Source organism: Pavona decussata, unplaced genomic scaffold (assembly GCF_977016875.1).
Source record: "Pavona decussata unplaced genomic scaffold, jaPavDecu1.1 SCAFFOLD_64, whole genome shotgun sequence".
NCBI classification, from domain to species: Eukaryota; Metazoa; Cnidaria; class Anthozoa; order Scleractinia; family Agariciidae; genus Pavona; species Pavona decussata.
Window position 1 is genome coordinate 2,957,410 of NW_028145484.1, and position 21,393 is coordinate 2,978,802.

At 39.3% G+C, this 21,393-nt stretch overlaps 2 protein-coding genes and 1 long non-coding RNA gene across 8 annotated transcripts in view; 1 reads left to right on the plus strand and 2 right to left on the minus strand.

Annotated features, from left to right (window-relative positions):
• The window catches only part of LOC146478468 (lysosomal cobalamin transporter ABCD4-like), a 47,543-nt gene extending 41,374 nt beyond the window's left edge, over window positions 1-6,169 (minus strand). For 3 of the 4 annotated variants that reach the window (XR_014865125.1, XR_014865124.1, XM_085112028.1), the window contains exons 1-5: window positions 6,074-6,169; window positions 2,893-3,020; window positions 1,942-2,081; window positions 1,250-1,366; window positions 218-343 (exon numbers count right to left, since the gene is read on the minus strand). Coding sequence is in view for 1 of the 4 variants with exons in the window: in XM_085112028.1 (XP_084968154.1) it covers window positions 218-343; window positions 1,250-1,366; window positions 1,942-2,081; window positions 2,893-3,020; window positions 6,074-6,140 (578 nt within the window). In the remaining 3 variants the exon portion in view is untranslated. Of the gene's footprint in view, window positions 1-217; window positions 344-1,249; window positions 1,367-1,941; window positions 2,082-2,892; window positions 3,021-5,130; window positions 5,330-6,073 lie in introns of those variants that run through there. The other variant, XR_014865126.1, reaches the window with a different exon arrangement.
• Window positions 1-8,778, minus strand: part of LOC146478467 (lysosomal cobalamin transporter ABCD4-like) — a 50,152-nt gene extending 41,374 nt beyond the window's left edge. For 2 of the 3 annotated variants that reach the window (XM_085112026.1, XM_085112024.1), the window contains exon 1: window positions 7,398-8,778. In XM_085112026.1, the coding sequence (XP_084968152.1) occupies window positions 7,398-7,420 (23 nt within the window). In that variant the 5' untranslated portion in view covers window positions 7,421-8,778. The remainder of the gene's footprint in view (window positions 1-7,397) is intronic. The other variant, XM_085112025.1, reaches the window with a different exon arrangement.
• Window positions 8,779-16,164: 7,386 nt separating this feature from the next.
• LOC146478470 (uncharacterized) lies at window positions 16,165-18,631 on the plus strand. Its single transcript, XR_014865127.1, has 2 exons — window positions 16,165-16,528; window positions 17,650-18,631. It is a non-coding gene; the product is annotated as an uncharacterized LOC146478470 (long non-coding RNA).
• Window positions 18,632-21,393: the final 2,762 nt, after the last annotated feature.

Below are 21,393 nucleotides of genomic sequence, written 5' to 3' on the forward strand. Positions count from 1 at the left end.
TCATTTGACCAGCAGTTCATGAGCGATCACTGATCATATTATCTGGTATATTAAAATTATTTTATTTTAGTGAGGTGTGAATCGAGACTGTCTTCGGCTGTTGTCCTCAAGTCCAGCCTCTCCACTCTCCACTAAAGTACAATGTACTATACCATTAATATAATATTATTTTTATTGATTGATTGATTGATTAATTAATAAATTTTTAAGTACATACCTGAAGTCACCTTCCAATTTTTCTTGTTTAACAACCAGAGTAATGACTGGTGTCATTATCAGCTTGTTAATTATTGTTTCAGCAATGAAGTAGCCATAGATTAGCAGTGGACCAAGATACCCTGAACTAAAACATAGACCTGTACTTAAAAACCCTAAAAATCTCTAGTAACATTAACAGTCAAGTACATTCCTGTGATGGACTAACATCTCATTAATAATTCATAAGCCCATTGACCTATCAAATGGTCGATAAAACATCACGTGCAGTGGTTTTAAAACCCGATAAAACCTCCTCCTTATTAGTATGCAGTGTTTAATGTTTTTCTCATATGCTAATTTCCAACGTTCACAAGAGCATCATTGTTATGAACTCTCTTGACACACGCTTTTCCAGGAATGTTTAAAAAGCCATTCAAAAAAACTTGCAGCGCCTCCTGGTTTTAAATCCCAATTAAACACTGCTGCTCTTGTTTTTAAACATTACATAAATAATATTAATGCATATGCTTCTGTTAATGCAGACTGGTCTGATTGAGTGATATGGTGATAATAGGCCTTATCACGGTTTTCTACCCCATTTTCATAAAACATCGCTTCTGAAAAATTCATGAATTGGAAACTTTTGGCACTAGGAAAAGGATTTTAAGAAAAAAATTGGAGAGATGTAGCTGGTGCCAGAAAGCGTCCAGTCGTGCTTTGAAATTTCCATTTATTTTCCCGTATTTTTTCCCACAAACTATTTTTAGTAGCAGTTCACGGCTGGTTCGCTATACAGACAAATGTATGGCAAGTTCAAAACACGACTGGACACTTTCTGGCACAGCTACATCCCTCCAATTTTTTTCTTAAAATCGTTTTCCTGGTGCCAAAGGTTTCCAATTCATGAATTTTTCAGAAGTGATGTTTTGTGAAAATTATTTGACATCGGATTTCGATCCATACAAACACTGTTTATATTTCAAGCCTGTTTGCCTACTCGTCAAAATGGCATCGAAAACCGTGATAAGGCCTATTTCCCAAATGTTAGTACCTTTTGTAGCATTGGTAGGTATAATATCCAATGGTGAACGGTGAAATAATAAAAATAATGACAGATTTTCTGAAATTGTTAAGAAATCTTTCCACATCCTGGGTGATTCTCTGGTCACTATTAAAAGAAATAAATGAAAAAGTCATGTCTCCGAATGTTCAAATATTAAGTGAAATGTTATTTTAATGTGGCTATTATAATAAATATTTTAGGCAACGTTAACCTGCAGTCAATGCATCCAGCAGTTTCCCAGTGGTGAATGTGACCTGTGGGGGGACCCTAACATGCGAGGTGACTGCAGGGGCTGCTCAGTGTTTCTCACATTTGCATTTGCTTTGCTTGAGCTGATCTCGGCGGATCATTCAATGTACATGTAAACCTTTGCGGATTCTGGCTCCCTTCATCCCTCCCTCTTGATGTAAGGGTGCAGGTATAAGTATACTTTGGTCAGGTCAGTATGATTTTCTCCTGAATTCCTTTCAGTGTAATGTTACAGTTCCTGTTCGCTGGCTGCTGAAGGGGCGGTTCCCACTCACAGGATTGTCAAGGATACCTTCATGCTCTGAGCTTACTTCAAAAATATTTGAAAAAAACAAATGGATGAAAATTGGCTGTCCGAACAATAACTACAAAAGATTTACAACTAAAGTGAAATAATAAAAACACAGTCAAAATATACTTTTTTTACTCACATGTTATCTAGCTTGTCCTGAAGAACATTCAACTTGTAGTAAGCTAAATGTCTGAAATAGCCAGAGTGTAAGCGTGTGGTTAAGAAGCCTCGCCACTTGATATAGAGGACTCTTGAGATATATTTCACAGCACTGTTTGCCTAGAATAAATATTACCATGATTAGAATACTGTTAATAAGCATATAAATGTGATATAAATGACTGCACTAGAGTTGGCGAGAGTTTCCTCCTTAATTACTCCCAGTTCCTATCTCTTTGAGTTATTTATTTATTTATTTATTTATTTATTTATTTATTTAGACTTCGATGGATAAATACTTTGAATTCACTATTAATCAGTTGATACAACGGTAATGACCCTAAAGAAATGCCTAATATCTCATGAACAAGTTATTAGTCATTTTTCAACATAAAAACAGCATGATCTTTTAAAAAACACTCCCAATTTTAGCTTTAACTGGTTATAACTAAACAACTAGCTCTGTGACCCCCTTTTTGTAAAAAAAATCAGCTTGGTCAGATCTATACAACATTTTGCAAAGTTTAAAAAAAGTTTGTTGGGAGGGATTAAGAGCCACCTTAAATTTTTGCCCATTTAAAGTGGCTCTTGATCCCTTCCATCAAATAGTAGAGAACAGTGACCTAAATATTGTTTTCAAGCTGCAGTTTTAAGTTAAGCTTATAGGTAGAATAATTAACTTCAGAAATAAAAATATACCCATAGTTCATTTTATTGGCTGTGGGGCAGTCCATAAGTCTCCCTCTCTCCAATTCTGAGACCCCCTCCCACACCCCCTAAAATTTCCAATCCCTATTACAAGGGGGAGGGGAGGGGAGTAGTGTGTATTTTTGCTGGAACTACACATCCATGAATCAATGAATAATAATAATAATAATAATAATAATAATAATAATGAAAGTGTTGCACTTGCACTTTACCAGTTACTTACCAAACCAGTACCAGTAATGATAAAAGAAGTTGAAATTAAAAGTGCCTTAAATCTTGCATCATCTCTGTCACCAAGCACTTCATAAAACCTGCTGGGTATCAGTCCAGTGAGGTACACCATCATTTGTTCTAAAATGATGTAAAGAATAACATCATCATGGTGACTGTGGTTCAGCATGATGGTAATTTGTGGTAATTAATAATAATAACTAAAAATAATAATAAAGGTTCAAGCTGTGAATTGTTAGATAGGCATTGGCTTATTTGTCTTTTTAAAAGGACAAAGGCAGAAGATTTTCTGTCGCAACTTCTCTTTGAAGTTTTTGGTAAATACTGTGTTTTAACGTTAAGTCAAAGTCTGACATGTTTAAGATTGTATTATGCCCATTCCTGGCTGTAATTTTAGTACTTCATATATTTTATTTCCATCTCTTCACTTCAGTCAGGGCTGTCATTAAGAGGCGGGGGCCGGGGATTTCCCCCGGTTACTAAGAACGTGGCCCCCGGCTATTTTCATAGGAATAGCTGTTTGATTCCCCGCCTACTTGTTGTATTTATCCAGCAACTTGAAATCTTAGTGACAGCCCTGCTTCTATATGTATGTTGCTAAATCAAAAAATGACAAGCTCCCAGTTGGCTTGGGTGTGGTACTGGAGAGCCTGTCTAAGCCAGCAGATGTCCAAAAAAATCAAGTGTAACAATTGCCATAGCCTGGTTGCCAGGAGAGAGAGACACTGGGGAATCAACAAAAAATTAAATTGTGTGATTTGCTGACCCATAACGGCTCTGCCTTTCACTTGCATTGTATTACTACAGAAATGCTGCTGTGAAAAAATTCCAGTACCCAGGAGTTAGCCTCGTTCCGAGGAAACCAGGTTGCCCTGGAGACTCTCCAGGCAACTAACCGCTGGCCAAAGAGCCTGAACACTCTGGGTACAAGATTGCTCCCCATACATCCAGTACCCCCACACCCCAACCCATAAGCGGTGACTGCAACAAATGCAGACTGCAGACTTGCAGACTTGCATGCAGACCTGCAGACTTGCAGCATTGCAGACTCAACATACTGGCCTTTCCCAATTCATTTTAAAAATAGTATTGTGTAACCTCCGCCATTACATATCATGCGCTGTCCTCTTGGTACGCCGGCTTTGATACTTGGCTACTTCCACGGTTGTCATTCAGGAATTAAATTCGTACGTGCGCCAGTTTTGAGAAAACTTTGTCAAACTATATAGCAAACAGCATAATAAGGGCTAAGTTCTAGAAAAAATACAATTTTAGTGATTATTTTACATTCTAAAATATCAGGATCGGGTAAACGCTCCGACGAATGAGGCCTGTTGGATTGAATTTATCAGGTATCCAACGCCTGGCAAGAACGAATTAGCTGCACAGCGTTATTCAAAAGACATTAATAAGGCTTTTCCGATATTTTGATTGGTTATCGAGATAACCGAGTTCAAAGTTAGAATAGCAAAAAAATATGTCTGACGTGTTGCTCAGGTGGTCGCCATGCCAAAGTTAGTTTGAATTTAAAACCCTGTGCGAGATTTTAGCTCTTAAAATTTCGTAAACAACAAATGCCTCCACAAGGGATTATATCACCTCGATCGTACTAAATGCCGCGAGCTATAGTGAATCAGCAACACTCCATGGAACCAACAACACTAGCACATAATTCTCGTTAAATTCCAAAGTCGCGAAAATCCGGAAGTATGCAGGTCGCGCAAGTCTTCATGGTTGTCCTCTGAAAGTAGCCAAGTCGCCTTAAAAGCGTACTAAGCAGACAGCGCTTGATGTGGAATGGTGGAGGTTACACAATATTATTTTTAAAATGAATTTGGAAAGGCCAGTATGTTGAGTCTGCAAGTCAGCAAGTCTGCTGGTCTGCAGGTCTGCAAGTCTGCTGTCTGCATTTGTCGCACACCGACCCATAAGTCCTATGCTGGATATATTTATGCGGAATGCCCTGAGGGGGCATACCATGTCTAAAAATGGGTCGATTTCTTTTTAACGCGGGATGCCCTGAGGGGGCATACCGTGTCTAAAAACGGGTCAATTTCTTTTTTTTTTTTTTTTCTTCGTCGTAGCCACAAATCGGTACATTAATTTATTCATTAAACTCTCCCCTCTCTTACTCGGGATGTATTGTTCTGATTGTCTTCAACAACAGCAGGCCAATCAAAATCCATTCTTGTCGCTTATATCGCGAGGGAGGGGACCCACTCACCCTTACCTGTGTAACGTCAACGCATCATTTGATTTCTTCATTAAAACTGCATTAAATTGTGGCGCCATATTGTTAATAACATGTTCTGGACTCAAGTGTGCCGTTTTCAAACGGAAATTTCACCATTTTGAAGCGGCAAATCGAAAGAATAACTTCTAAGAAGCACTCGACATTTAAAACGGTGGAAATTGGTGAGTTCATGGCGAAGGAATCGTGCTTTGTTTGACAGTCTTACACCACGACGCGAGACTGAAAAGAGGTCATCATCTTGTCGGCCCACCGAACTAACAAGCAATCTGATTGGATGTTGCTTGAATCTTAGCCAATAGGCGTTGCTGTTTTATTGTATTTCCAATGGGGTTTCGTCAGCGTTAGTTGAGGTCGTTGAGTGACCGAGTTCTTCCGAGTTTGAGCGTCTTGTGTTCGAAGAAGAAACAAAATGTGGCCGCCATCTTGATGTTGAACATTTTTCGTGCTTGTTTTTTTAGTTCCTTCTGCGGAATTTGAACCATATAACCAAGCAAATAGAATGATAATTGCCTACTTCTTCTTCGTATGGAGATGGATTTCCTTTGAGTCTGCATTTGAGAATGAATTTTTTCGATAAACTGCAACGCGTAATATTTGCATGCTCGTGAAGACGCATGGAATTGAAGGAATGAAAAGCATCAAAGAAGTTTGATTTATTTCTGAACGTTTCACTCAATTTTGAACATGCATGATAGATGAAGACAAAGTTTGAAGGTACAGTGACGAATTTAGTTGACGTGTATTTTTGCAATCAGCGTATACATGTAAACTTCATTTCATTTGGCAATGCGGGACCACCCCCTTGAAATTCGATGGCACTTATAGGGTTAAACCTTGGTGTTAGAGGCAAGATATTCAAAATGCTGAGATTAACTTCAGTCATAATTTTTGCATTATTATTTTCGCTCTGAATGAATACCTGCCAGAGACACTCCAAGTAAAACAACAAAAAGGAGAGAACTTGATGAACGCCAGCCAGGGGACATCACTTTCCAACATCGCCAAAGTCGCTTTAAAAATACGTAGTGGCTATTCGTACGGCACCCGTACGGCGACTTGTATTTGCTATTTGTACGGGAGTCCGAAGATTTCATAGGATTTCTCTGTAATTCCTGATTCTCGCTTATCGAAATTATTATATTTACCTTAAGAAGGAATAAGCGAATCCAGTGAGTGCCCTTTCTTTGAGCGAGATAAGTTTTCGTACTCTCTGCTCACTAAGCGAACGAGCCACTCGCGACACTTGGAATTGTTTTGCGCTATATTCACGCACACGTCACGCGATTAGAAGAGACCGTACAGCAACTGGTATTTGCTATTCATTTGGGATTCCTATGAGTATCAGTAAAAATTATCATTAAATTTAAGAATCGCTAACCTGGTTGAGAAATTCAGACAACTGATCCTGACCGGTGGTATACTGATTAAGCAGTTCCGTGGACTCCCGTATTCCCAACCTGCGTGATGCTATTCGTACGGCCAGAAAGCCGCGAAATGGGAGTTTCACTTAATGGAAGAATTTACCTATTGGACACTCGCATTTCCGTACAGAAATTATGTTGAAGATAACAGAACACACCTCTCCTTCTGACACAGGTATAAATTTTCACTGCAATGACTGAAACTGCGCCTACTATAGAAGGAAGAAGAATTCCCGTATGAATAGCAAAAATGCGAATAATTCGTACGGGATTACCAACGTGAGTTCAAATTCATTGAATTACCAAGTTGTCACTTACCCCCCGATCCAAGCCAGTGTATTATAACTATTTATAAGATATAAGAAATTCTTTTCGCACATTTTAAGCTACAGCGTACTAATTGTAGCCAGTTGATCTGTGAAGAAGAGGTTGCGTGACATGTGCGAAGCTCGCAAAAAGTTTGAAGTGTCGCGAGTGGCTCGTTCGCTTAGTGAGCAGAGAGTACGCAAACTTATCTCGCTCAAAGAAAGGGAACTCACTGGATTCGCTTATTCCTTCTAAAGGTAAATATAATAATTTCGATAGGCGAGAATCAGGAATTACAGAGAAATCCTATGAAATCTTCGGACTCCCGTACGAATAGCAAATACCAGTCGCCGTACGGGTGCCGTACGAATAGCCACTGCGTTAAAAATAACCCATCCAGCTTGAATTTGCTTGAAGATCTAGAGTGAAATACAATAGAGATACAATCTTCAAATATATGCTGCAAGCAAAGAACAATTGCTACACTATTTGCCAAAAGAATATAATTTTACTTACCCATCTGCCCCAAGAACTGCCATGTTGGAAGCGATCCCATGACAACTCCACGTCGATTTAAGTGTGTACCCACGTTTTGTGGGTCGTTAAGTATTCATATACTCATGCTATTGTGTTGGATCTAACACCCGATTGTTATAGTGGTCTCAATTAGTATTCCCCTAAGCCTGTTTTTGCGCGGGAATTTAGGTTAATAATTTGCATTTTGCAAGTGACACTTTGCTGAAATGACATTTTCTGTTCATTATACGTTGAACTTTCAACGAGAAGTGCTTCGCTTAGTTATCCGCAGTTACTGCAGTCTGCTAGCAATTTCTACTGGAAGTTTCGTCTAAACGCGCCACAACAATTTTAAACCTACTTCTTCGCCTCGTCAGTGACACTGTATGTTCAGCCCTCCCGGGCAGCCGACAAGTGAAAGAGTTTAAAATAAATTGCGTGTATTAGAAGTGTTTGCCTCCGGCGGTTACATCATTTAAAATTGTTCGAGTATCCCGCGATGGATGGAGACGACAATGGGATCGGAGAAACCGAATTTCGTATTACCACCCGTCCAAAGACGCTGAGTAAAACACTCGATCAAGATGGTGCTCTTGGTGAGAAGCTTCTGCAACTTAAGAATTCAAGATCTGGTCATCTGTCGACGGTTACTGCCAGGAAGAACGAAATCGAAGCGTTAGGAAAACGTTCATCACGTAAAGGAGAAGTTTACCGGATACTTGGCTGCCTTCGAAGCTTTTAAAGATGCTAATTTCAATTATTTGCGGAATCTTGTGGACGAGCGTAGCAAAGTTGAATGTCACGAGTAGTTTCAGCGAATGAACGCGTTCAACGATAGGGTTCAGGACTGGATTAGAAGGGCAGATGAAGCAGCACGGTTACATTTGCAGATAAATCCTGAAGACTCTGTCAGTCAGTCCGGCCGATCTAAGGCGTCCAAGGGATCGCGGCGTTCAAGTAGAAGTAGTTCCTCGTCAATATCATCAGCAAGAGCAAAAGAAGCCGCTCGCGCAGCAGAACTTCAAGCCGAAGCTGCAGCTTTCAAGAAGCGTCAGTTGTTAGAAGAACAGAAATTTCAGTTACGCCAACAGCAAGAGCGCTTGACTTTGGAAACCGAAATCGCCAAGGCACAAGTCCTGTCGAAGTGCGTGAGCTGTAGACGTCGACAAGCACCACCGTGCTCCCAGAAGATGGCCGACCTCCCCGAGGATCGTGTGACGCCCGACAAACCTCCTTTCACGTCGGTTGGTATTGATTGTTTTGGGCCCTTCCTAGTCCGTCGTGGGCGGAGCCTCGTTAAGAGATATGGGGTAATTTTTTACATGTCTAGCTATTCGAGCTGTTCATATAGAAATTGCGCACAGTCTAGACACCGACTCGTTTCTATGAATTACGGCCACTTCGTTCCATGACCACTTCGTTCCAAACCACTTCGTTCCATCCTTTGGCCACGTCGTTCCACCAAATAGTCACTTCGTTCCAAAGATGACTAACTGATGATCGGGAAGATAGCTGAAAGTTGATTTGACTGGGCAAAAAAGTTTTAACTACTGGTTGCTATGATCAACGCGTGGTTGCACATCTTTTCACGTTTATGTTCAATCTAAACATGATTTCGCATCTTCGTCAGTCTGAAACTAACAAATAAAGTTAATAAAGGATAGTTTTTTCGAAGCAGGTTCATCTTTACTGAAGTCTGATATGATTGGTTGCTATGATCCCTGATCCATGTAAGATTACGTAGAAGTTTACTCGCTTAGTTTACACTTGGAACGAAGTGACTATTCGTTGGAACGATGAAACTTTGGTGGAACGAAGTGGCCAAAGGATGGAACGAAGTGGTTTGGAACGAAGTGGTCATGGAACGAAGTAACCGGGTTCCGTTTCGAATTGGCTTTGCGTCGTTTCATCGTAAGGTATGGAGGGGAATATTGGACAAAAATGTGATTGGATCGTACCGTATTGCTTTGTATTCGGTGATGCTATGAATCTACCAGTACGGTACTATGTCGTACCCGGGAGGATGTTATATCGAAACAGCGATGGTATTATATCGTACTCAGTAACACAATTAATCCTTCGACATGCTATTATATCGTACCCGATGATGATATGTCGTACCCAGTGATGCTAATATCGTACCCTTATGTCGTACCCGGTGATGCAATGTCGTACCCGGTGATGCTATATCGTACCCGGTGATGCAATGTCGTACTCGGTGATGCAATGTCGTACGCGGTGATGCCATATCGTAAAACGTCCGGATGCCGGCGAACAGCATTGTCAGCGGGGTTTTCTTACGAGAAAAGGCGGGAAGTTGACATCACGTGATATGACTTGCTCTTCGCGTCGTCTGCTCCTCCATAGCTAGGTTTGTCAGAGCTTTTGAAAAATGTCGGAGCAAACTTCTGAGGCAAATGTTCTCTCCAGAAAGATGGAAATTTTGCGAAATGCCAGGAATGCATTACAGGAACTAGAAAACTCGGTGACTGGATCCACGAGCGGCGAACATGAGCAATATTTTATAAATAGTGACAGGACTGCGCGACTCTCACGTGCGTGTTTAGAGTTTTCAGTGAGTTTTGCTCTCACTAGTATATCCTTGAGAGACCTACCTCTTTTGTATGAAATTAGAGGAGGTTCCTTGTAAATTTCTCTGAGCAATGGTTGTCGTTGTATTAAATGCCAGTTTTCCATTAGTATTTGTTTCAAGTTAGTAACTGATGGCTGGTATTGCGTGACAAAAGGCAAGATTCTCTTGTTTGTGCGAGGTTTTTGTTGAAGGGCCTGTTTTCTATTCCCAAAAATCACTTCTGAGAGAGTTCTCTGCACTAGATTTTTTCGATAGCCATCGTGATTCGAAATGTTTGATTTTTTCTTCAAATGTTTCTTTTGTTGAGCTTGTTCGGAGAAGTCCGAGGGCCTCTCCTATGAAACCTCTTTTTACTCCTGGTGGGTGATACAAGGAGAAATGTGTGTACTGTAATGTCTCAGTAGCTTGGTAGTGAGTGCGTACATCGAGCACTGATTCAGTAATGAATCTGTTGCCGTCAAGTAAATTCCTAAGAACTGAGTCTTCTAAAGTTCCCCGCTAACCTCAACAGCAGAGCACAAACCCAGTCAATCTTGTATCTTGCAAAGTCGATGTTAACGTTGTTGCTATACAGTGGAACCTCGATTTAACAAACCTCTATTTAACGAATTCCTCAATATAACGAACGATATTCTATGTTCCGGCCAAAGTTAGAGTAAAATGTATGGAATAGAACCTCGATATAACGAATTACTATGTCAACACGCGACAGAAGATAAACGCTGAACAGATCAACACTCTGAAAGTGTCCTTTTTTTGTAAACAAAAGCTGCGCGTCTGCTCAAAAGTGAAAATAATTGCTACTGAAAGCCAACATGCTTAATGAATTGCATCTCAAAACGCGGCACTTCTGGGTGACGAAAATTGCATTGAATTGGGTGACAGAAGTCACCTGTGTTGAACATCAATCATTAACTATGACCTCGATATAACGAACATTTTGGTGGTTTCCCCTCAAGTTCGTTATGTCGAGGTTTTCGATATAACGAACCCTCAATTTAACGAACAAATTTGGCCGGTCCCCAGCGACTTCGTTAAATCGAGGTTCCACTGTACTCTGTACTTTCTAACTTATTTATAACATCACTCAACACTGCTCTGATGTTTACGCTAACCAGCTGAAAGGGTGACTGATGTTGACATTCCATATTTTGGTGATAATTCAAAATTTGGTTGTTCTATACCGACTTCTCGCCAAAGTTAAAAAAAAAAAAAAAAAAATGGCCGCCTACGAAAATATCATGTGATCTTTCTAAGCAAAATAAACCCGTAATGTTTGCCGGCATCTACGATGGGGCATCACTACTGGATACGACATTGAATCACCGGGTACGACATTGCATCACCGAGTACGACATTGCATCACCGCGTACGACATAAGGGTACGATATAGCATCACCGGGTACGACATTGCATCACCGGGTACGACATAAGGGTACGATATAGCATCACTGGGTACGACATATCATCATCGGGTACGATATAATAGCATGTCGAAGGATTAATTGTGTTACTGAGTACGATATAATACCATCGCTGTTTCGATATAAAATCCTACCGGGTACGACATAGTACCGTACTGGTAGATTCATAGCATCACCGAATACAAAGCAATACGGTACGATCCAATCACATTTTTGTCCAATATTCCCCTCCATAGTAAGGAGAGGACAAGTGGAGGTGATTCACTCAGACAACGGGACGAATTTCACGAGCGGAGATCGAGAGTTGCGCGATGCTATTTCTGGCTGGAACCATCAGAGTATCCATAGCTCTCTGCTACAGAAGAACGTCAAGTGGTGCTTCAACTCCCCTTATGGTTGTCATTTTGGTGGCATCTGGGAGAGATGCATTCGGACTGCTCGCAAGATTCTTCAAGCTTTGTTACGTGAGCAGGTCACGGATGATGAGAGTCTATCTACACTAATGTGTGAAGTAGAAAGTATAATGAATAGTCGGCCCATCACAGTTGTGCCCAGTGATCCGAACGACTTGGAGCCCCACTTGTTGTTGCTCAAATCTGAAGTTCCTTTACCACCTGGTTTGTTCAGGAAAGAAGATTTGCTGTCGCGTCGTCGTTGGAGGCAAGTACAATACCTAGCCGACATTTTCTGGAAAAGGTGGAGCAAGGAGTATCTCCCTCTTTTGTAACTCAGGCAAAAGTGGGTGCACCCTCAGAGGAATTTGGCAGTTGGGGACGTCGTGTTGGTCGCGAGTGAGACCTCGCATCGCAGTTCGTGGCCATTGGGAAGGATACAGGAAGTCTTTCCCGACAAGAGAGGTTTCGTTCGGCGAGCAAAAGTCCGGACCAAATCAGCTGTGTACGAGAGACCTGTTGACAAGCTATGCCTGCTAGTGGAGCAAGGGGACACAAACAGGATGAGAGACACTAAGATCTAGAGACTTTCGCATGATACCTTTCTAGATAAGCAATCGTACTAGGATGCGTAATTCGCATCGTGCAATTTAGATTTGTTTTATGTTTTTCCTCTTCCGCGCTTGTTTGCTCAACTTAGTTTTCGAGATTGTACTCGGCGTTTTTGTCAGGCGTATATGTGTGTAGATCCTACAGGCATTCATTGTAAGTGATTCGATTAGTATCTCTCACTTAGGGGCCGGAATGTTGGATCTAACACCCGATTGTTATAGTGGCCTCAATTAGTATTCCCCTAGGCCTGTTTTTGCGCGGGAATTTAAGGTTAATAATTTGCATTTTGCAAGTGACACTTTGCTGAAATGACATTTTCTGTTCATTATACGTTGAACTTTCAACGAGAAGCGCTTCGCTTAGTTATCCGCAGTTACTGCAGTCTGCTAGCAATTTGTACTGTCGCCTCGTCAGTGACACTGTTTCTACTTTCGCCTCGTCAGTGACACTGTATGTTCAGCCCTCCCGGGCAGCCGACAAGTGAAAGAGTTTAAAATAAATTGCGTGTATTAGAAGTGTTTGCCTCCGGCGGCTACATATTGTTTAGACTCATTGCCGATTCATCGGTGTAATAACCGTGTTCACGTCGGATGTCACTCGGGAATGTAAGACCGCTATAGAAATCTGAAGGCCCTTTGAGGAAATGTGTGGCAATTTCCTTTTGTTTATCATCTGAGAACGAACAATAGCTCAGTTCGATTCACAAAAAAACTTTTTAAAGCTGTCGGACTGCAACTTTTTTTTGATAATCTCTAAACTTTTAAAGTTTATTTTATGCTTATGGTCAAGCACGCGCTTATCGGAACGATCTCGAATATCAAACGTAAACATGGCTGTTAATATCAAGAACTCAGGATGCTCAGCGTTTGCAGTAATATAAAAAGTCCAGGCTTCATTTGATTTATTTAAAGAAGAAAGTGAAATTCATCAAACAACTTTTTTACTCTGTAGGGAATAACTTCAATAATTCAAAATCTAAACGAGAAGGTGGAGCAAAATGTATACATAATTAATGTATGGGGCCGTGCGGAAATCTTGCCAGGAGGAGTCGGCTGCGGAACTGTCCGGATGGCGCATCACTGAGAAATCTCCCCGGGGGGGGGGGGGATACTCCCCTATATAAGGTATATAGGTATGTGCCGCCCCAAAGGGTATGGTTTTTGAGCCGTTTTGGTCTGAAAACGGGTATAGATTTGGACAATTACGGTCTGAAATCGGGTCGGGTTTTTGGGGCGGGAAACATTTACGAAAGCTTACAAACATATTTTTCTTCTCAGTACGTAACTGTAACGACTAACTGATAGCGAGAAAAAGAAATAGATAAACTATGTCATTCCAGCTTACTTTTACTCCTTGCGTCAACTTCCGTTCGGCACTGATGCATAATTATCAGGTCTGAAAACGGGTATGAATTTTAGAGGTCAGGTCTGAAAACGGGTGTGGAAAATGGCATGTTTGGGTCTGAAATAGGGTCGGGATTTGAAGACCCGGGCGGCACACCCCCACCAAGAATTCCGAGGAGTACCCCCCCCCCCCCCGGGGAAATCTCGACCACAGGAACTCATTCAGACCACATTTTACAGCCGTCAAATCGACCTTCTCATTAAAAAAAATACAAATAAAAAAGCAACGTTTTTGGGATGAACTTAAATTTCATTCAGGACTCTCTGCAATAATACCTTCGGGAATTCACACACGCGTCGGAAGAAGACGGCTTCGCATAAATTAACTTTGCAGTTCGAACTGCCGATCAACAAACAAACATCGAACTTCGGCCTACATTGACCAAAAAGCCTCGTTCAAGATCTCTTTTTGAAGCTCTCAAAATGCTCTATTTTCATAAATACATATCGAACTTGGAAACGTTTTGCGAAAAAAACTAAATGCATGTAAAATCCCAAGTCATTCTATGCAGTTTATGCACTAGTCAATTGAAACCCCCACCCCCCCGGACCCGGGACAGATAGGGGAATAATAGGGGCATATAAGCACTTTTGATGAGAGATCTGTCCCCTGGGGGTGGTAGATATGATGTGTTTTGCTTCTTTATATGTCTCCACCTCGGGGGAATCAGGGGGTTGACTGGTATCAAAGTTGCACGTTGCACGTTGTCATTTTCGCGCCATCCATATTGGCTGATTATTGACAAAATGCTTCGCAAAATTTGGTTTAAAGACAATTCAAACGGAAGAAGAAAATTCATTCCAGCTCTATGGAAAACTCTGCCTACAAACCCATGGTGCAGCCATAGATACAAAAATGGCAGTCGCCTTTGCCAAAATCTCATAGCTAAGGTTGAAACTGAGATTTTAAAACCGCCCATTTGGAAACGATAAATAGACGACATATTTTCCCTCTGGACTTTAAGGCGAGGAGACAATGCAGTTCATTGAGCAAGCAAACAAACACCACCCCACAATTAAATTTACGGCTGAATTTTCAGAAACAGAAACATTTCTGGATACAAACATGTATATAGGTGAAAGATTCAGGAGCAAATTATCCAGTTCTTGATGTACGTATGCACTTCAAACCTACTGAAACATTTCAATATACGCACTTCTCTTCGTGCCACCCACCAGGGGTCAAAAAAGGCTTCATCAAAGGCGAAGCACTGAGACTTCTCAGAACAAAATCTTCTAAAAACATATTTGAAGAGTAAATTTAAAATCCTTAATCACGCCTACAGGAAAGAGGTTATCCCGAGAACCTTGTTCAAAGGACCCTCTCAGAAGTGCAACTTGAAAACAGGAAACTAGCACTCCTTCAAAAACCAAAGGAGAACAAATGAATCTTGCCTTTCGTTACACATCACTTAACCCAGCAGTGCCAAACTTAAAACAAACCTCATGAAAGCCTGGCATTTAATAGAGAAACAACCATTGCTTAAAGAAATCTACAAAGACCTTACCCTCATATGTTACACTGAGGGTGGTCAGTCAAAGATATACCCATGAGAGCCAAATTATAAAAAAGGCTCAAATAGCGCTTAAGGAAGCCGTGCAGGCATGTTGCTCTTGTACCCAATATGATTGCTTGTGATAATCCTGGCTGCCCTATAGAGTGGTTCCATTTCGAATGTATGGGACTTGTGGATGCACCAAGTCGAAAGCGGCTTTACACTGAATGTGCTGTTTAACATTTTCAAAGCTACAACTGTTCAGAAATGCTCTGTTGTAAAATTCTTGCAAAATTTAATGATCCACAACAAATTTTTGTAAAGATGTTTTAAAAGAAAACTATTGCCTTATTAAAGTATATTTTGCCCCTGATTAATTCAGTGTGAACGGTTTCTTTTTGTTTTGGTTTTTTTTTTAATCCCTTGCCAATTTGTTCTCAGGGGGAGGGGAATTTGATCTCAAGATTTTCCCCAGGGACTGGGGGTTTTGGTATGATTTGATCAGGGCCTTTGTCAAATCCCCCTACCTGTCCCGGGTCCGGGGGGGTGGGGGTTTCAATTGACCAGTGCATTATTCACACATCAAGAACAAAAGGATACGATAATAAACTCTGCCGCTCGTGGTCGCATAATTGCGCTATTGTTCCATTCCTTTGAAGTCGCTTTAGGTCCTCATCCAAAAGATCTCACCTTTTTCCAAACGAATGAAACCGAACTTATTCAACACGTTTTCGGTGGCTCCCCGAAGTGAATGCCCAAAGGACTAAAAACGAGCCTTCAAGCTAAAAAATCCAGCGGTTTTTCCCATTTCTGAATGACACAAGAAACCGGTTAAGAAAACATAACATCGGCCTAAGGGAGGTGACGTCATCAGGTTATTCTTCGGAGCAGCCACGAACCGAGATCCGATTATACCGGAAATTGACTTGCATTCACTCTCTTTCAGTAGTAACGGCGGACGACGTCGGGGAAATAAAGACTTCGAACGTTTGTTAGGACTCGTTATGGTAGAATACAGAGTTCTTTCCACTTTCGTTTCTCGGCGTCTGAACACTGACCTCAAGGATTTTACGTTCGATTTGTGGAAGAAACGTGGAACTATGAAAACAGTCAAGATTTGCTCACGTAATAACATCGACCTACGGGAGGTTAACATCGACCTAAAGGAGGTTAACATCGGCCTACGGGAGGTTAACATCGACCTAAGGGAGGTACGTTTTATAGCACCACGTTTGTATCGTATGTGTTATACTGGCACAATCGTACACATGGAAAGCTTATTTGCAAGCATTAAAACTTACAATCTTGCAGGAACTTTTCTAATCATTGACCTGAGTGTCATTTCATTAATTTTATTACCAACTCATAACCTCCGCCTACAGGAGGTTAACATACATACATACATACATACATAATCTTTATTTAAACACGATGATAATTAAAGCTGTTAGCTTGTGGGGTCGTGTGGGGGAGGTACAGTGGCTTACAGTGTATATTTTATAACTTGTGTATTATAAAAGTCAATTCATAGACATAGAAGCTTACTCTCTAGCAGGGAAACTTGGGATCATAAGGAGCTTTTCTATCATTGACTTGAATTTCATAAATATTTTCATTTTTACCAACTTATAACATCCGCCCATAGGAGGTAAACATCTACCTAAGGGAGGTTATGGTATTATAATAAGGAAGGACGGACTTGAAGAAAGCTTACGAATCTTAAGGGGCTTTTGCATTTCGTGTACATGCCGTTTTAGAACAAATTTATTTATAAAGAATTATTATTATTATTATTATTATTATTATTATTATTATTATTATTATTTAAAAAGCCTTTTAATCTCACTAGAATGAGATTAATGAGAGTTTTCTCATTTTGTTATTTACACTCATAACATGGAATATAATATTATTATCAATATTATTTTTTGGCAACACACTGACCTATGCTGGGCCATTTATATTCATCTAATGAAACAATTTTACGGCCATAAAGATTTGCTGTGAGAGGTGTTATGGGTTTAAATAGAAAAAATGCAGGTGCATTAAAATAGCATAATAGCTGTTATGATGATTAAAGGCAATTGTTTTCTTGTTGTTGTTGTCGTTTTTTCTTGGTTGACCCCATCAACCTGTAATTTCCACATTAAATTTTGCTAGAAGTGACTGTTTATGACTGTTGAAATGATAGATCATTTTTAAAAATATAACCCTCAATATGTCAGAATTTATTTTAATTTAATTTGTGATCACTTACAAGAGGTTTGACTGTTTGACTGCTTACGGTACTACAGTACATTAACAATATTGGTTTTCTTTTATTTCTTTTCAGAATTCAATACTTAAACTGTGCAGACCGCTGAAGAAACTGCTACTTCAAAGACACCTATGACTCATCAATTCCTCAAAAGACATTGTGTACAACAGATGTTGTTGAACTGTTATTGTCAAGCTTGACCTCTCGTCATGTGGCAAAATTATGTAAAATTTGATATTCAAGTTTGTAGGGTTAATTGACAGAGGATCTCCCATGTAATGATGGATTGGATGCAAATGGTCATAATTTTGTTCCTCTCTGGCAGGAAATTGTGTAGATTGGTATATATGTACCACTTAGAGTACAAAGATACAAAATGATCAACATTTTTAAGTAATGTTTAATTGGAAGAAAGATTCTTAGTCCTTTCTAGAACTTAAGGACGGTGCCTACTATTGTTACTGCGCATATGTTCCGTGCATCTGGAGATACTCGGGTTTCCTATGGGTGGTGCCTACTATTACAGGGATATTTTTGCGCACTTTAAAACTATGCGGAGAAAGCAGAACTTAGCAAGTGATTTTGGTTTCCAAAAAGAAAATTGGGGGGAAATCATGCATTTTTCAGAGGTAATAAAGCTTTAATTTGGAAAAAAGCGCCCTACATTGCTTTGTATTTTGCTGCTTTTTAGAATAATTGTTGCTTGGTTATCTCTAAAAAATGCGTGGTTACCCCCAATTTCCTTAAATTTGGCTCTCAATACCCGCTACCAAGATCTGCTTTTCCCGCATAGTGATAAACCGTGCAAAAATACTTTGCTATTAGTAGGCACCGTCCTTAAGCTGTTGTGAAAAGAAATCCCAAAAATATAACTGAGGGTCTTTCTTCTACTTAATCTTTCACCTGATATTGAAATGTATCTTTCAAATATCCATATTCAATTACAGTTATGGTTGCTAACCTTTATGGCTATTGAGTCAAAAAGATATGACATAAAGAGCTATTATTTTGTAAGTCAACAAATCAGTACCTCAAGTAAAGGTCAAAATGAAATTGAGCCATGCCATGAACCTTTGAGTGTGCTTTTCAAAAGATCCAAATGACCACCCCTAAATGTTTTCATTTTCATGTTTTAAGCTCATGACGTGTCATTTGTTATCAAGTAAGCTCTATGCTTCTAAATACGGGTGGAACATTGTCATGAGTTGGAGAACAAGTCAAATTTGAACAAAAAATAAATGCCTTGTCCCCCCCCCCTCCCACATGGCATTTGACCATGTACCATGCCTGGGAAGAAGGGAATTGAATTTGGCTGGGGTAGAGAAATTGAACTGAATTTACACTGTACCTTTGGCATTGGAGAATTTGGACTTTGCTCTTTTTTTTTCTTCTGTTTGAATACAATAATTATTGAACAACTGAGACAATGTAATATATAATGCTCTTTATTCATAATGATAGTACAAGAGAGTGCATGGTAATAAGTAATACCTGTAAATCAATATTGAGATGCCAAAGCCGGGGGCTTATATGGCACAATTCGTACAGGAGATTGGTCAAAATGGTGCAATTACTTTACAGTTTACAAATAAATAAATAAATAAATAGATAAATATTAATGTTAATAATAGTGGTGAAAATAATAATAATAATAATAATAATAATAACTTAAATGAAAAAAAATTAAATAAATAACAAATAAAATATTAAATTAAGCTAAGCCGTGTATACGTGAGTTCAAAAGGACATGAATTCACAATTTGATTGGAAGTAATCTCTAAGTTTTTGTCTACAATTCCAGATAGTAAGCGAATTACCTAAATCAAGAGGGTTGTCATTCCAAATTTGAGGGCCTTGTGCATGAAGTGCAAAAGCCCCTTAAAATTCATAAGTTTCCTTCAAGTCAATTCTTCCCTATTATAATACATACTTGCATGGTGCTATAAACATCATGACCTCCCTCAGGTAGATGTTTACATGTACCTCCTGTATACGTAGGTGGAATTGTTATCACTTGGTAAAAATAAAATGAAATTCAAGTCAATGATAAAAAAGCTCCTTATGATCCCAAGTTTCCCTGCTGAAGAGTAAGCTTCTATGCGTATGAATTGAGTACACAATATCTTTTGTGGAATGAATGAGTCATAGGTGTCTTTGAAGTAGCTGTTTCTTCAGCGGTCTGTGCAGTTTAAGTATTGCATTCTGAAAAGAAATAAAATAAAACCAATATTGTTAATGTACTGTAGTAAGCAATGAGAGAGTAATGTACAATCGTCTTTTAAGGTTTCTTAATAATCATAACATTCTCTCTGACAATCAGTATGGTTTTCGCAAGCATCACTCCACCGCTAGCGCTTATACTCTTACTTGTTTATATGACAAAATCTCTTCCGCCATTGACAATAAGGAATGCACAGTTGGTATTTTTATAGACTTGTCCAAGGCCTTTGACACCGTTGATCATAACATTTTGATTTCAAAATTAGAGCATTATGGTGCTCGTGGCACTTCACTGAGAGGGTTCGAAAGCTATCTAAGCAATAGACAACAATATGTGGAATTAAATGGTGTCAGTACGGAGTCTTGCAAAATTAAGTGCGGGGTGCCCCAGGGTTCTATACTAGGTCCCCTACTCTTTCTACTCTATATTTAAATGATCTGTGTAACGTGTCAAAGGTCGTGGATTTTATTCTTTTTGCAGATGATACAAACATATTTTTCTCCCACAAAGATTTTAACTTGCTTCCTGGAATCTTGAATTCTGAAATGCTTAAATTAACTCAATGGTGTCGAGCAAACAAGCTGTCCATTAACTTTAAAAAATCAAATTTTATGGTTTTTAGACCACCCCAAAGGAGGAAAACACTTGATATATCTATTCAAATTGACAACAATGCAATTGAACATGTGAAAGAGATAGTAATTTAGGTGTTATCCTCGATGAGCATTTGTCATGGAAGCCTCACATTCTTAGTGTTTCTAGAAAAATATCAAAATCAATAGGTATTATTTATGAGTCTAGTTTTTGCCTTCCCAAAACCTCCTTACGCTCCTTGTACTATAGTCTAGTTTACCCTTACTTAATTTATTGTGTTTCTGTGTGGGGATCGACATATCAGTCTAATTTAAATCTATTATTGTTCTGCAAAAGAAGATAATCAGAATAATATCTAAAGTTTCTTTTGATGCTCATACTGGTGTTCTTTTTAAAGAACAGGAGGTTTTAAAATTCTCTGACATTTATTTATACCAAATAGGTAAATTTATGTATCTTTTTAAAAGAAGCTTACTTCCAAATTTTTTTCGCGATATGTTTACTCTTGCGAGCCAGATACATTCTTATAATAAAAGAAATTCCAACCTTTACTATATACCTTATTGTCGAACTAATCTTCGAAAATTCTCAATTCGGTTTCAAGGTCCTACGCTTTTCAACTCGCTTAGTCGTGAAATTCAAAACAGTGAAAGTATCAGTTTGGCAAAAGACTTAGAAAATTCCTTCTTTCTAAGTTAAATTGACTCTTTGTTGAGCTACACACCTTTTTCTTTTTTTTTTTTCTTCTTTTAAAAAAAAATTAATTGGAATTTTCATTCAGTACCATTAACTTCTATGGTTTATCCTATAGTTCCAGGACGCCTATAGTTAATAAGCCCCAGGCTTCTATATAGGCTTCCTAGCCTTTAACACATTTCATCTTGTAAATAGTTTAGTAGGAATATTGTGTATCATCTTTAATGTATTTATGTTGTATTTTTTGGTTAATGGCAAATAAAAAATGAAGCAGTCAAACAGTCAAACCTCTTGTAAGTCAGATCACA